Raw genomic sequence first — 13382 nt, 5'->3', positions numbered from 1 at the left:
TTATGGCAAACACACCAGACCAGAGGGGGGCAAACAGCAGACCCCTCGTCACGAAGGTTTCTCTCAACATTATTTCTCGTTATATTGCGTTGCATTTGCATTTTATTCGAAGGTTTGCGTGACGTATCATCGATTTTTTATATTGTTCTTTGCTGCTTTTTCCTGACCACGCCCAGTTGATTGCTTTGTTGTCCCCTCCTCCTCCTCCTTCGATCGTTTTGGGAGTATATATTTGATGAATGGCGAATGCATAAAAAGCTTCTCGATATGTTGTGCTGCACAGATTGTCGTGCGGTTGAAGTCCAACTAAAATTACGTGACGCCGTTTGCATGGCCACGAAACGTGTGGCAAAAACAAAGTTGTAAATACTACGTGTGCAGAGCGAGTATAACATGTGTTATTCGGAACAAGCTAAGCTTATAACTTGGGTATATATACATGCCCATTATGGTTAGAAACTAGAGTGCCATATAGGTTTATATGCGTGTCTATTGTCTTATAGTTGCTGAAACCATTTTAAAATGAGGATTTTCATTAGCAAATAACTTTGATTTTAAAGAAGAAAAAGAAATGCTTTACCTAATGAAAAATTATTTTTAGCTGTAATTAATAACTAGGGCTTATCTTAATATTAATATTCTGTGTTATAAAGAACTGAGCTGTAAGCTTACTTATGCTTGCCACATTAAGTCTCTGACCATGTTTGCCTTTGTTTTAATATCCGCTTTTAGACACATTGTCTTGAAAATTGCATAGCTTCCACTCGAAGCTCTATCTCGTGTAAGCTTCTTTTATGCAAAATTGGACATCTAGTCAAAATTTGTTGCATTGTCTATGGAAAAGCACAATAGAACAACGACGACACCTCAAAAGCAGCAGCAGCTGAGCCCTGGGCTTGCTCTCGTCTGTGTCTGCCTTTTGGCCCCAGCTTCATTCGTTCATTCGTTCATTCATTCAGTCCGGGGCTCGTTTTAACACAAATGCAATCAACCTGCAGTCAATTGCACAAGCTTTGAAATGATTCTAATCTTGTTCGACTGAAAATGGGGCACGTTTTTGCAACACATACGTTACACAGGTAAGGAAGGTTTGTGTGAGCAGCTACTATACAGTTTCCTAATCGCTCCTTATAACTTGGGTACAAGGCTAATGGTGATCCGATTTCTATGCCAATACTAAGGGGGAATTTTTAATGGCGAGTGGTTCTCCCCGCCGCCGGTTTATATTAGCCTTAAATCCTATTCTATTTAACGATCTTCTCTTACATCATTCACTCTGGTTAAATCTAATGAAAGCGAGAAAGTTTGTCTTCCCTACTTGTCATTAGCCCGAAAACCGAGCTCTAACTGTGAATGTGGTGTGGGTGTGTGGTGATGGGCCGATACGCATTTCATTTTCTTCTCTTTTGTTTTTTTTGTTCCTTTCTTTTACTTCGCCTTCCATTTTGTTGCGGTCCGCCATCTTGAACTTTGTTTTATCGAAAACTTGCATTTGGCACGCAACAAGATGGCAACAACGTGCCACCAAAAAAAGGGAAGGGGAAGGGAAGGAGAAGGAGAGTATGAATGTGAAGGAGGGGAGATGAAGCAGACATGCTAAATTTGGAAATGGAAATTAAGTTAGCGCCAAAGCAAAAGCAAAGGCACAAACTTTGAAGCAAATAGGCGCCTTCAAGTATGGCGTCAGGTGGCCTTAGGGGAGGGGAGTGGACGAGTGTGAGAGAGACAGCGAATTTTGGTGAGCCTCCAACCAAAGGGGGGCTGCGCACATAAATTAAAGTCTGCTTGGCAACAGTGAAAGGAACCTTGCTCCCTCTTCCAGCTCTCTCTCTCTCTCTCTCTCTCTTTCTCTCTCCCTATTCCCTGCTGCTTATGCTGCCACTTGGCTTACTTTGGTTTTGTTGTATTTTATCGTCTGCTAGACAAACAAACACTTGAGTACACGCACGTACTAACACACACACACATGCACACACATTACATCACATCATACACACACACATATATATTATATATATATTCTCTTGTCCCACTCCCACTGTGCTAATGTGTTCATAAAGCAATTTACATTTAGTGTTGCATACATCTGGGCTTCAAAAATTTCCATTTTACATTTCACCACAAAATTTACAAATTTAATTTACACACCCAACCCAACAATAAATTACCAAATGAAAAGTTCACACTAAAGAAAATTCTAATTTCATAAAGCAATTTTCAGCCCAAAAGAAAATTTGTGACTTGAAAAAGAGGAAGTTCTTCGACATTTAGACATTACGAATAAAATTTCTATGATTTCATAGAGTATTAGTGAAAGTTTTCATATATTGAATATCCAGTTTTGCAACATTCTGCCTCAAAAGTAATTGTAAAATGTAAAATGAAGCTTAAAGAAAATCACATAAGTTAATGAAGATGTGCGGGATGAGCCAAATAGCTTGGTAGCTAACTGCCTGCCCGCAACCCACCCCCCCATTCAACCCACATGCCTTTTTACTTGCACACTTTGAATCCTTGTCTTTTAGCCAAGTTAAGCCGCTGCCAGTTTAATCTCAAATGCCGTCGTTGTCGTCGTAATGCTTCAGTTGATGAAACGAGTGAGTGAGTTCGCTGGAAGGACTAAGTCCATGTATTTATGTTTGCCCTAGGTTTTTATACATAGAAACTGAAAAACTTTTTCCTGTTGTTGCTGTTTTTGTTATTGTTCTTGTTGTTGTTCTTTCTGTTGCTTTTTTAGCATGCGAGAGTCAAACTGGTTGCTTTTTCCTCCTTGCTTGTCTATTTTTAAGGCCAAGTTAGAACGGGTGGTGGGAGTAAAGGGAAGAACTAGAGCCAGAACCAGAGCTAAGGGCTTTTGAGCACCCGACCTCGAGTCATAAATTGGGCACAGTGGCAGCATAACAATAAGTCACAAACACACACACACACAGAGTGAGAGAGAGATAGAGAGAAAGAGCTGGAGAAAAAGGGAATACAACAATTTCTACTCTCTCTTTTTCTCAGCCGCTACTTTCCCGCCTTACGCCCTTTGTCGTGCATAAATATACGCACAGCCAGCGGAAAAGGGCAAAATAGAGAGAGCGTGAGAGAGAGATAGACATAGAAAGTAGTAAGTGAGTTTCAAAGGAATGGGAAGAAACCCCAAAATGGAGCATAGCTCTTCTCTCTCTATCTTGGTAAATTCCAAATACACCAACTGGTTTTCTCTCTTATGGGCCAAGGGAAAGGTCCGATGTCATTTGTGCAAACATAAAAGCATTGTAAACAAACATGGCCAAAAGCTTAATGCCAACAACGCACACACACGCACACGCCCATGCATGTGTGTGTGTGTGTGTGTATATATACTTTTAGCTTAAACCGTTAAAATTGGTTTACTTGTAGTCTAGGCAACTCCCTTACCCAACCACACACACACACACCAACACACGAAACCGTTTTCAGCAAAAAAGTATAGAAAGCGAGGGGTGAGTCAAAGGATCAGCATGTGTCTGACAGGAAGAGCCATTGTTGCCTTATAGTTTCTGCCATTATTATTTTTTAGTTGTTGCTATCTTATCTCTACTGTTGCTTAGAACTTTCATATAACTTTCTCCAGCAAAAAAAAAAAAAAAAACAACAAAATAAATAAAGTAGCTTATAGTAAACACTGCAAGCAAAGTTAAACAAGTTTTTTTTCAACAAACTAGTAAATCTTTATTAATAGAACTTTGCTAAAAAGCACATACACGATTTAAAATTGATAAAATTAGTTATTTATTGCAAAAATACAAAAATGTGGTCAATTGCCTCTGCGGGGTCAGGATTGATTTTTATCTCTTATGTGTTTAGGATTAGGAAATATGCTGGAAACACATTGAGGAAATTATGTAAATGATCTAGTTTGGCAATGGGCCATAATTACAGTTTCAATTATTGAAATACTCGATGCAGGATGATGCGGAAACTTGGCTGAAACTATACAAGCAACCACCTGCCGGCCAATTTGCACGCTTTTAGGGGAATCGCCATACACACACACACACATACATATATCCCCTTTGTGGTGGGAGTGTGTGGGTTTGCTTGTTTAGTTTGCCATTGCAGGTGCATTGCTGTAGTTATGTGTGGCTTCAGTCTATTCGGGCCATTCGCCTTCACCCCTTTGTTGACGGCTGTCGCCCACACACAATTTGCAAACGAATGAAGGGTTCGGTCGTACGTCAAGGATCTAGACACACACATGCACACACTTTACATTGCTTTGAGAGTTCTGCCTATGTGTGGGTGTGTGTGTGTGGGCGTCTGTGTGTGGGTGGGTATAGACCACACCCAAAACCCTCACATTCACACAGTGACTGATTAAGTTAGATGCTTCATTACCCGTGTTGCATCTCTACGATATACGTCCAGTCGAGCGACCATGTCCTGGCCAGCATTGACTAACCGGAGTGCAGCATAATGCAGGATATTGCGTAGGCGAGAGACCAACCCCCTCCATTTGAAATTGTAATGGAAGGGAAGGTGTGCTGTAGGGCAGCATTGAACCAATCAGCCAGCGATCTCCTATCTGCTGACCAGTTCATCCATCCGTCCATCCATCTACATACATACATACATACATACGACTCGGTTGGTAAAAGTAACCACAAATTCCCAGCACACGCCACGAGTATAAAGGAAAATGGCACGTGTCTGGCAGCTTACCTCACTTTTCATTCATTCTGCTGAATGCCGTTGCCTTTGCTCTAATTTCCAACCCAGTTCCTCCCCCCCTCTCTCTCTCTCTCTCTCTCTCGCATTCTCTTTCTTTGTGAGTAGTAGTCGTCATAGCAATTTGTGTGTCAGCTGCTCATCTTTTTGGTTGGCCATTAAAATTTTCTGGCATTTGTTCTAATTGTCATTGGATTTTGCACCTTTTTTGGTTAGCCTTTTCTTTTGCCCTAATGAGCTAATGTCGTATGGAATTGACCCATTAACTAAGTTGTCCATTAAATTTCAATGGACTTGTCCATTTTCCCAGAATGGGAACTAGTTCTCTGTGGCTCTCTGCGCAACACTTGTGGCTCTGTATCCATATATATATATATATATATATATACATATGTATATGTATATAACTTCTGCTTTTGTTCCCTGACCAAAATCATAAATTTTAAATTTAGTCGAGCGCTTCCAACCTGCCCCCACTCCCCTCCCCCTTCTTGCCCAAAGGAGTCGGTAACATAGCATGGCGAAAGGGCTTTCACTTTGTATCCCTGGGATACAAACTAATTTGCATATTTTTGTGAGCTTCTTTCTCTCGTTTGTGTTCGTTGTTCTTCTTCCTTTGTGTAAACTGTTTTTCTGCTCCAGCTTCCTCCCTGTGCCCCTCAATTAAACTGTCATGTCAAAGTCAGCCTCATCAATGGCGAGCAGCGATGGCGATGCCAATGCCGGTGAAAGGAAAGCCTGGAAAGGATATCACAATGTGAATCTTCCATCCCTCACTCACTCACTCTTTTGAGTTTTATGTGTGAGTGTGGATATTTTTTTTTTTTTATGGCCAAAACAGTTGCCGGGCCGCGCAGATATCATTCTCTGATTTCCCAAATACCCAGTCCGCATCGCCGCTTACTCGTTCTTGATGTTGGATTCAATTTGCAACTCCCCGGCAACATTTTGCCATTTGAGGCCTAGACAGACATAGACAGACACACACAAACACACACACACACAGAGAGAGTGTAGTGGCAAAATGCCTTTTGACATTTTCAAATTGAATCTGCGCTGAGATTTTTATTTGCCGCTATCAGTTCTTGGCTATATAGCCATCCATCCATCCATCCATCCATCTATCCATCCCACTACATATCCATGTCACACAAAGCATTGCCATGCTCTCACGTCCATCTGCCTTGTGCGTCATCAAATAAGTAATATGTAATAAAAATAACTTATTCTTGAATGTACACATTTTTTCAATTTATTCTTTATTTTTTAATGCATTTTGTTTGGGATCTCATTCTCTTTAGAATTTGCCAAATTAAGAATAACATGAATGATGTTATTTTAGTAAAGGAAAGTTTAGCAGTTGGTCGAGATGTTTGGAATTGAAATAGTTTAAGGAACTCTGTAGAGTTGACTTACCTGGCGAAGGCAAACACACATACACACACCTCCTGTATGTGTGTGTGTGTGTCAATATTTGCTTATCATCAGAGCCAAAGCTAGCTCAGAGCAGAACTGTTTGTATTTGGTTTGAATATTGATTGTAGTAGTCCTGGCTTAATAGTCAAAAGAGGAGGAGGGAGGGGGAGGAGGATTCGGAGGAGGAACTACAACAGAAATTGAAGTATCAACGCGAATTGCAGTGACGCAAATTAAACGCACAGGCAATAGTTGGCTGATGACATCAGCTAACGGCCAAAGTTCGTCTATTGGCCTCGTTCTGACCAAGTCCACCACCTCCAGCCAGCCATTAGCCACCTCCACCCTCCCCACCCAAAAAAAAGCATAAAATAAATAGAAAATTTGCCATAGTCTTAATGAAATTTTAGCTTACACACACCCACTAACACCCACGCACACTCACACACACGCAATCTTAATATTCGCCACTGTGCGTAGATGTGGGTGTAGCTAGCTGTTCATAATGAGCCTCTTGAGCAGCGCACAAGCATGCAAAAAGCATCTGACGACGACGACGACAAAGACAGCAGTTAACCGAATGTCTCATGGTCGGAGTGGTCCTGCTTTGACCTTTGGCAAAAGACAATGACTAAGTTGCCTAGGCAATGGCCAGGCAACAGCGTATGATGCGATTTTATATGAGGGGCAAGGACAAGGGCAACAACAACAACAACAGCGCTCTCTATATGAATGTCTTTAACTGTGTACATATATATTTTTTTCTTCTAGTTGTAAATCAACTAAACTTCCTGTTGCTTGACCCATTTTCCTTATGTATTCTTCCTAATTCAATTGTTGCAGTGAACACAACAACAATTGCAGATATAAACTAGGTAGACGATATTCTAAGATTGAAACTCAATTAAACTTAACTAACAGTATAGAAAGAGAGGAAAATGATCTGCAATCAGGCAAAAGCCCCCTTTTAAAGTCAATAGATTGAATTATTAATGAATAAAATTAATAGAATTTAGGTCTATTGCTCTATTCCAAACTTTGTGTATAAATCAGAGAAGTATTTGGAGAATGAATGGAATCTAAAGGATAAAAAGTTGTATAAAACTTTAGGATGAGTTCAGGAATCCTTCTCAGCACCATAGGTTACAAGGAATAAAACAAGATCATAGATACATTTATTAATTTTTGACACACAATTTTAATATTTTTTTTACCCCCTTTACAGATAACATGAAGTGCATTAGAGAAGGTCGCCAGGAGGAGCATTTTGGAGCAATATCTCGAGATGTGTTGACGCCGCATACAAATGAGATGTAATGAGAAGCAGGAGTCACGTTTCATCTACCCAATTCGGCTAGGAAAACCCACTCTTCAACCTACTGACTGCCGCCTGCTTGGCCCGCCTGCTCTTCCTAATTAACGCAAAGCGTTAAGGAGCAAAAGAAGAGAGGGAGAGGAAGCTCCAGCACGACCTTCGTCTAGGAAAGAATTAATAGAGAGCCAACAAGCGAAATGGAGTATTTTTGCTGTTCACAAATTAAATTTCCCCCAGAGTTTATTTGCTGTTGTTATTGTTGTTGTTGTGATAGGCCCATTTGGAGGAAAAAAAAAAACGTTTTGAAAAGCTAAGCGGACGCGAGAGTACGGACCGACAGTCGGTCTGACTAACTGACTGGCCGTAATTTAATTTTCATCTGTTCCCACCAACTAACAGAAGCTTGTGGCGCTGTTGTTGTTGTTGTAATTGTGCTTGTTGAAAACTTGCACGTTTTTCCATTTTCATTCAGGGTCACACACACACACACACCAACACGTACACACACACACACACACACACAATATACGAGTTTTCAACTATTTTAAAATGCGTTCAATTTGGTTTAACCCCCTCGTAACCACCCCATGTAAATATTGTCTAAAAAATAACTTATTATTCCTATATCTATATATAGTAATATACAATATACATATACATATATACATATATATATAATATACATATATCGGAATTCACCGATTTTTGAAAACTTTATTATATATATATATAACAAATACAAAAACAAAAAACTATTAATTAGTATTTATTATAATGTGATGTTATATATATAAATCCAATCGATAAAAAAAAATAAACAAAACATACTTGAAAAAAAAAAACAAAAAACTTGTTAACCAAAAAAATAAAAATAAAGAAAACGAAGAAAAGAAAAAAAATTTCAATAAGTAGATTTTTGAATTAAAAAATTAAAATTATCGAAATGAATGCGAGAAGAGATGATGAGAAAAAGCATTAACTATACTAATTGCTGTATACACGTAAAGTAAAATTATAAAGAAATGATTCATTTTTTATGCAAAGTTTATAATTAATTACAAGATGATGATTGAGATAAATTTTTGTATGTTGTGTGTGTATAAATCGAAAGAAAATTCAACATGAGATTTGCAATATATATAGTAGATATCCATTTTAGATTTGATTATAGTTTTATTTTGATACTTTTGTTTTGAACAATCATTTTGTGTTTAGCCTTGCAATAATCATTTATTTTGACAAGAAACTTTGCAAGGAATCATTTAAGTTAATAGGAATTGGTCGAAAAGAGGTTCTAAAATGTGGCCAATTCGTAGAAATTTTGTTTGAACTTGTGTTTTTTGTGCGGGCTAAGCAACAGAAATGTTCCCAAAGTACAGTGAACTCTCAGCTAGGAGAGCGAAGAGAGGGGAAAGAAAAAGCCTTGTTATTATTAAATTGATCTACATTGTTGTTGCTTAGCCTTTTCTCTAAACATAAAAGTCGTTTTTATATATAACTATATATATAGTCTCTCTCACTTTCAACATTTTTATGGTTAAAAACATCAGTCAATGTGTTCGTTGCTAAAAGAAAAAAATAAAAGAAAAATTATCCAAAACTTCTAACGTAAATTAAATACAAAAACAAAACAAAAAATAAACTATTATATTATAATAATAAATTCTTCTTCTTACTTGTATAAATGCACTCTCTTTTTGTCGCCCCTAAAAAAAGAAAAAACTAAAAAAAAACAAGAACTAATTTAAAAAATTTTGTATAAATGGAAAAAATAATGATGAAAATATTACTTAAATGTATTATTCAAAAAGATTATATAAAAAGGCTTAATAACAATATTGGCTTAAATGTTGTTGTTAAAGTTTAAAATTGTGTTTTTAGTTTATCTACTTGAATCGCATTTCTTCCACTTCAGAAAACAAAAAACAAAACAAAAACATAAAAGTTAAATAATTAAGAAAGTGAAAAAAACAAAATAAACAATTTATTATTATGATTATTATTGCAATTATTATTATTTATGCCTTACATTTAATGCAAATAGAGTCTCTTTTTGCCAAGCTCAAAAGAAAAATCAACCAATCAACCATAAACGACTACAATCACCTTGAAGAGGGGGGAGGAACAGCTCCTCTCCCTCCTCCCCTAACGTTATCTAAAGCTTAGGTTCTATATTATATATTATTACTTATTAATTTTCGTTTTAAAATGATTTTGTCTAAATTATGTTTAAGTTTTTGGCTTTGCAATAAATACAACACAACAGAAAATAAACAAAAAGAAACGTTAAAATGAAATAAAAGAAAAAACTATTATGATTATGATTATTACTATTATTTAGTTGTATTTTTTGTTTAACTTAATGCTTTCTCCTCATTATGTCAAGTTGCACGAACAAAGAAGAGTGTTTGGGGGTCATCGGGAAGGGAATACTCGAATTTCAAATTGATGCCAAAATTTCCGGGGTTATTCATTCTGAGTTATGAATAACTAAGAAGAAAAGATGAATGTTTGAATCAATGAAAAACTTCGAGTATAACAAACGAAACGGGTTAAAATTCTTTCTTTAATAAAAAGGGAAACAAGAAACAAAAATATTAACATCTCTCAATAAAAAAAAACTAAAAACATAACACAACAAAAAACATAAAAGCTAAGAAAAAAACCAAATAGAAATTGCTTTGAATTAAGCGCAAAAGTTCAATTAATAAAAAACTAGAATTTTAATATTTAACATAATTTGGATACTTATACTTATATACATAAATATATATAATTATATATATATAGAAAACAAATCAAATAAATTAGTAACAAAATTGAGAAAAGAAAAACAGTTTCCAGACTTGTAGAAATTGTACTTTAATAACAAATTGAATGAAATTCAAAAAAAGATTAAAACCCAAAAAAACAAAAAAAAAAAACAAATGATGGTAAACAAGAGATATTCCAATTGATGTGGATGGATGTGGGGAATTGATATGATTGAAAGCAACAATAATTCCAGGCATATCGAAGCATTTTGAAAAACCAAGAAAATCGTAAAACCAAAAAGAAAAATTAATAAAATAATATATTCAACCAGCAATCAGAGGCCGTTTTATTGAGTTGGCGGCACAAAATAAGAGACGGCAATAAAAACAAAATGCAAGTTAAGCACATTAACTACAAAATAATAATATAAACTTTGACAAATTTAGCGGGATCAGAGATGATAACACACTCATATACACATACACACTGACACACACACACACCAAGCACAGCAAATGGAAAACCAAAAGTTAATATTTGACGGGATTCACATATGTATATTCAAGAAGCAATAATGATGATATATATTCAAACAAAAACCAAAAACAAAACAAAAATATATAATGAATTGAAATGAAAGAAGAAAAAAAACCAACAAAAAAAAAAACGAAAAAATTGAACCTAACATGAATGAATATTTATATATAAATTTTAATTATAGTTACAAATTAGAATATATATAAATATATATATATATACATATAAATAATTATACATGCATATAGTCCAAATAAATTACATAGAATGAAAAAGCGCCACTCGATAATATATAAAACAAAACAAACAAAAGTTTAATATTTAAAAAATATTAAGATATCAATGTGCAATTTAACAAGCGTTTAAAACAAATACACAAAACAAACTCATACATATATACCCCCCCTTACACATACAAACACAGTTAAAGCTCCAACATATATTATATATACCCCACACAACACAACACACACACACACACACACACACACATACACAAACGTATATATATAACTTATATACTTATATATAACAAATCTATACATATATATATATACATATATAAACCAAAAACAAAACCCCCTCCCCCCAAAAAAACCACAATAACTTTGAAAATATAAATCAACCACAACAACATTAAACTAATTAAAAACAAACCATATAAAACAAAACAAAAAATCTTTAAAAAATCAAAAGAAAAAAAATTTAAAGCTATATAATATGCAAAATTCAGAAACAAAAGCGGAAAATCGTTTGGTTTTCGGAGAAAAAAGTTTTTGAGCAAATACTCATAATTGTTAAAAAAAAAAGAAACCAAAAATAATGTTTACATAAAATTATAATTATAAAAAAAAAACAAACAAATCTGCATATTACAACTATTTTTTCCTTCTCCTTAGAAAATTTAGTTAAATCTGACAACAAAAAAACCAACATTACCATTAAGTGTTAGTCTTATATATACAAAAAAATAACAAAAACAAACGTAAAAAAAAATTATAATAAACAATTAAATGAGAAAAATGCATCAGTAAATCAATGAAAGCAGAAATAATGAAAAATGAAAAGCCGAACAAAAAACAAAATGATATAACCCCAAGAAGCAACGTGGAAAAGAGTAACAAACAAAACAAAAACCAAAAAAAAAATGATTAATTTAAGTATAAAAATTGTGGAAAAAATTTGGTTTGTTTTTGTGTTTCTTTGGTTTTTTGTTGATTCTTGAAAGAGGTGACGCCCTTATGTTTAATAGAAATATTGGATTTAGTTTTTGTCAACTTTTCAATTGATCTGATTCAGATATGAAATGATTTTACTTAACATTGATTGAAAAATAAAAATTATTAACAAACAAAAAAAAAACTCGGTTGTTTCTGATTCTCGTTTCGCAACTTCGTCTTGGTTTCCAAACAAATGTGGGAGAGGAAGGAAGAAGGGTTATTAAATATTAAACAATTTTTTATTATATAGCTAAATTATATTTCAATTTTTGGTTCTTAATCACAGGAGGATAGCTTATCAGTATGGAACAGGACTGCCACTGATATGACCAGTACAACACGTATCCGTGATACGTTACGCAGGATATTAAATATACCTCTAACAACGGCAATGGAGTATAAAATACACTGTGATAGCCTTAAATATGTTTCAATGTAAGTACAACAAACTAGTTTAACTTAAGCTAGAGCAGCAAAAAAGAAAAAAAACAAACAAAATTGTCAAGACCTACCTAACTATCTTAATGGTTAATCACCTTGTACCTTGCACCCAGGCCGCGGTTCTATCGTAACCGAAGATTGGGTCACTATCTAATTCGAAGTAGATATTCATTGAATACCAATAAATAATCAGAATATCAAGAATCTCTCTAGGTGGACAAAAATATCTGTTAAACTCACTTTCGCACATCTTTAGAAATATACTTATACGAATATGTATTTTTGTTAATTCAATTTTAATATCTCTTATTTATTTATACTGTTTTCTTATTTCGTTTGCAGTAATAAAGGCCCATTGAAAAGCTGAAATTCAGTGAATAACTTTAAACAACAGAAGAGAAACAAAAACAATAATTACACAAACAGATAATGTAAAAATCCAGCAATTGAATGAAAATGGAGTAACCAGAAACCCAACAACCAATACACACACATACACGTACGCGTACACGTGTACAGCAAAACCAGAAAATATTTAAACAGCAACAAAAGCAAATTTTCATTTTCCAAACCAGCATGAAATCCTTCATCCTTCCCGATCTGCATCAAGTAAAGCAAATTAATATTTAAGCGTCAGCGTAAAAGACAAAAAACGCCAAAAGAAAAGTAATATGTTAGTTTGTATGTATAAAGTTTACATTTGGGATCTCGATTCCCGATTTAAAAGTGTTTAAACAAATCCAATTACTTAACCCACTCTTCCATATCCACTGTCCTTTCAAACATTTTCACATCTAACATTTGACTGACCCCCTCGCCCTGACCTGAATTATTATCCTCCGTTATTATTTCAATCGACCCCCCTCCTTCTTATACACAAAACTAGCTGATATTATAATTATCTGTTTGAAATGATTATTTTATACATTATGATAAATAACGAAACTGAATAATCATAATTGTTTGTTTTTGTTCTTGATGAAATACAAAGTTTTTTACAAGATGAA

General features: G+C 34.8%; 2 protein-coding genes across 2 annotated transcripts in view; both read left to right on the top strand.

Moving 5' to 3' along the window:
* Nucleotides 1-7884, top strand: part of LOC26530259 (syntaxin-1A) — a 34084-nt gene extending 26200 nt beyond the window's left edge. The window contains exon 3 of the mRNA XM_023178453.2: nucleotides 7334-7884. The gene's annotated coding sequence lies outside the window, so the exon portion shown is untranslated. The remainder of the gene's footprint in view (nucleotides 1-7333) is intronic.
* LOC6647466 (eukaryotic translation initiation factor 4E type 2) overlaps nucleotides 1-13334 on the top strand; it is a gene marked incomplete at its 5' end in the record, with an annotated part of 43575 nt that extends 30241 nt beyond the window's left edge. Inside the window, 2 exons of the mRNA XM_023178218.2 lie at nucleotides 12221-12369; nucleotides 12718-13334. Of these exons, the coding sequence (XP_023033986.1) occupies nucleotides 12221-12369; nucleotides 12718-12742 (174 nt within the window). The remainder of the gene's footprint in view (nucleotides 1-12220; nucleotides 12370-12717) is intronic.
* Between the last annotated feature and the right edge of the window lie 48 nt (nucleotides 13335-13382).

Source organism: Drosophila willistoni, chromosome 3R (genome assembly GCF_018902025.1).
Source record: "Drosophila willistoni isolate 14030-0811.24 chromosome 3R, UCI_dwil_1.1, whole genome shotgun sequence".
Lineage (NCBI taxonomy): Eukaryota > Metazoa > Arthropoda > Insecta > Diptera > Drosophilidae > Drosophila > Drosophila willistoni.
The sequence above is the reverse complement of the archived record's forward strand: the minus strand, read 5'-3'. Positions and strand labels throughout refer to the sequence as shown.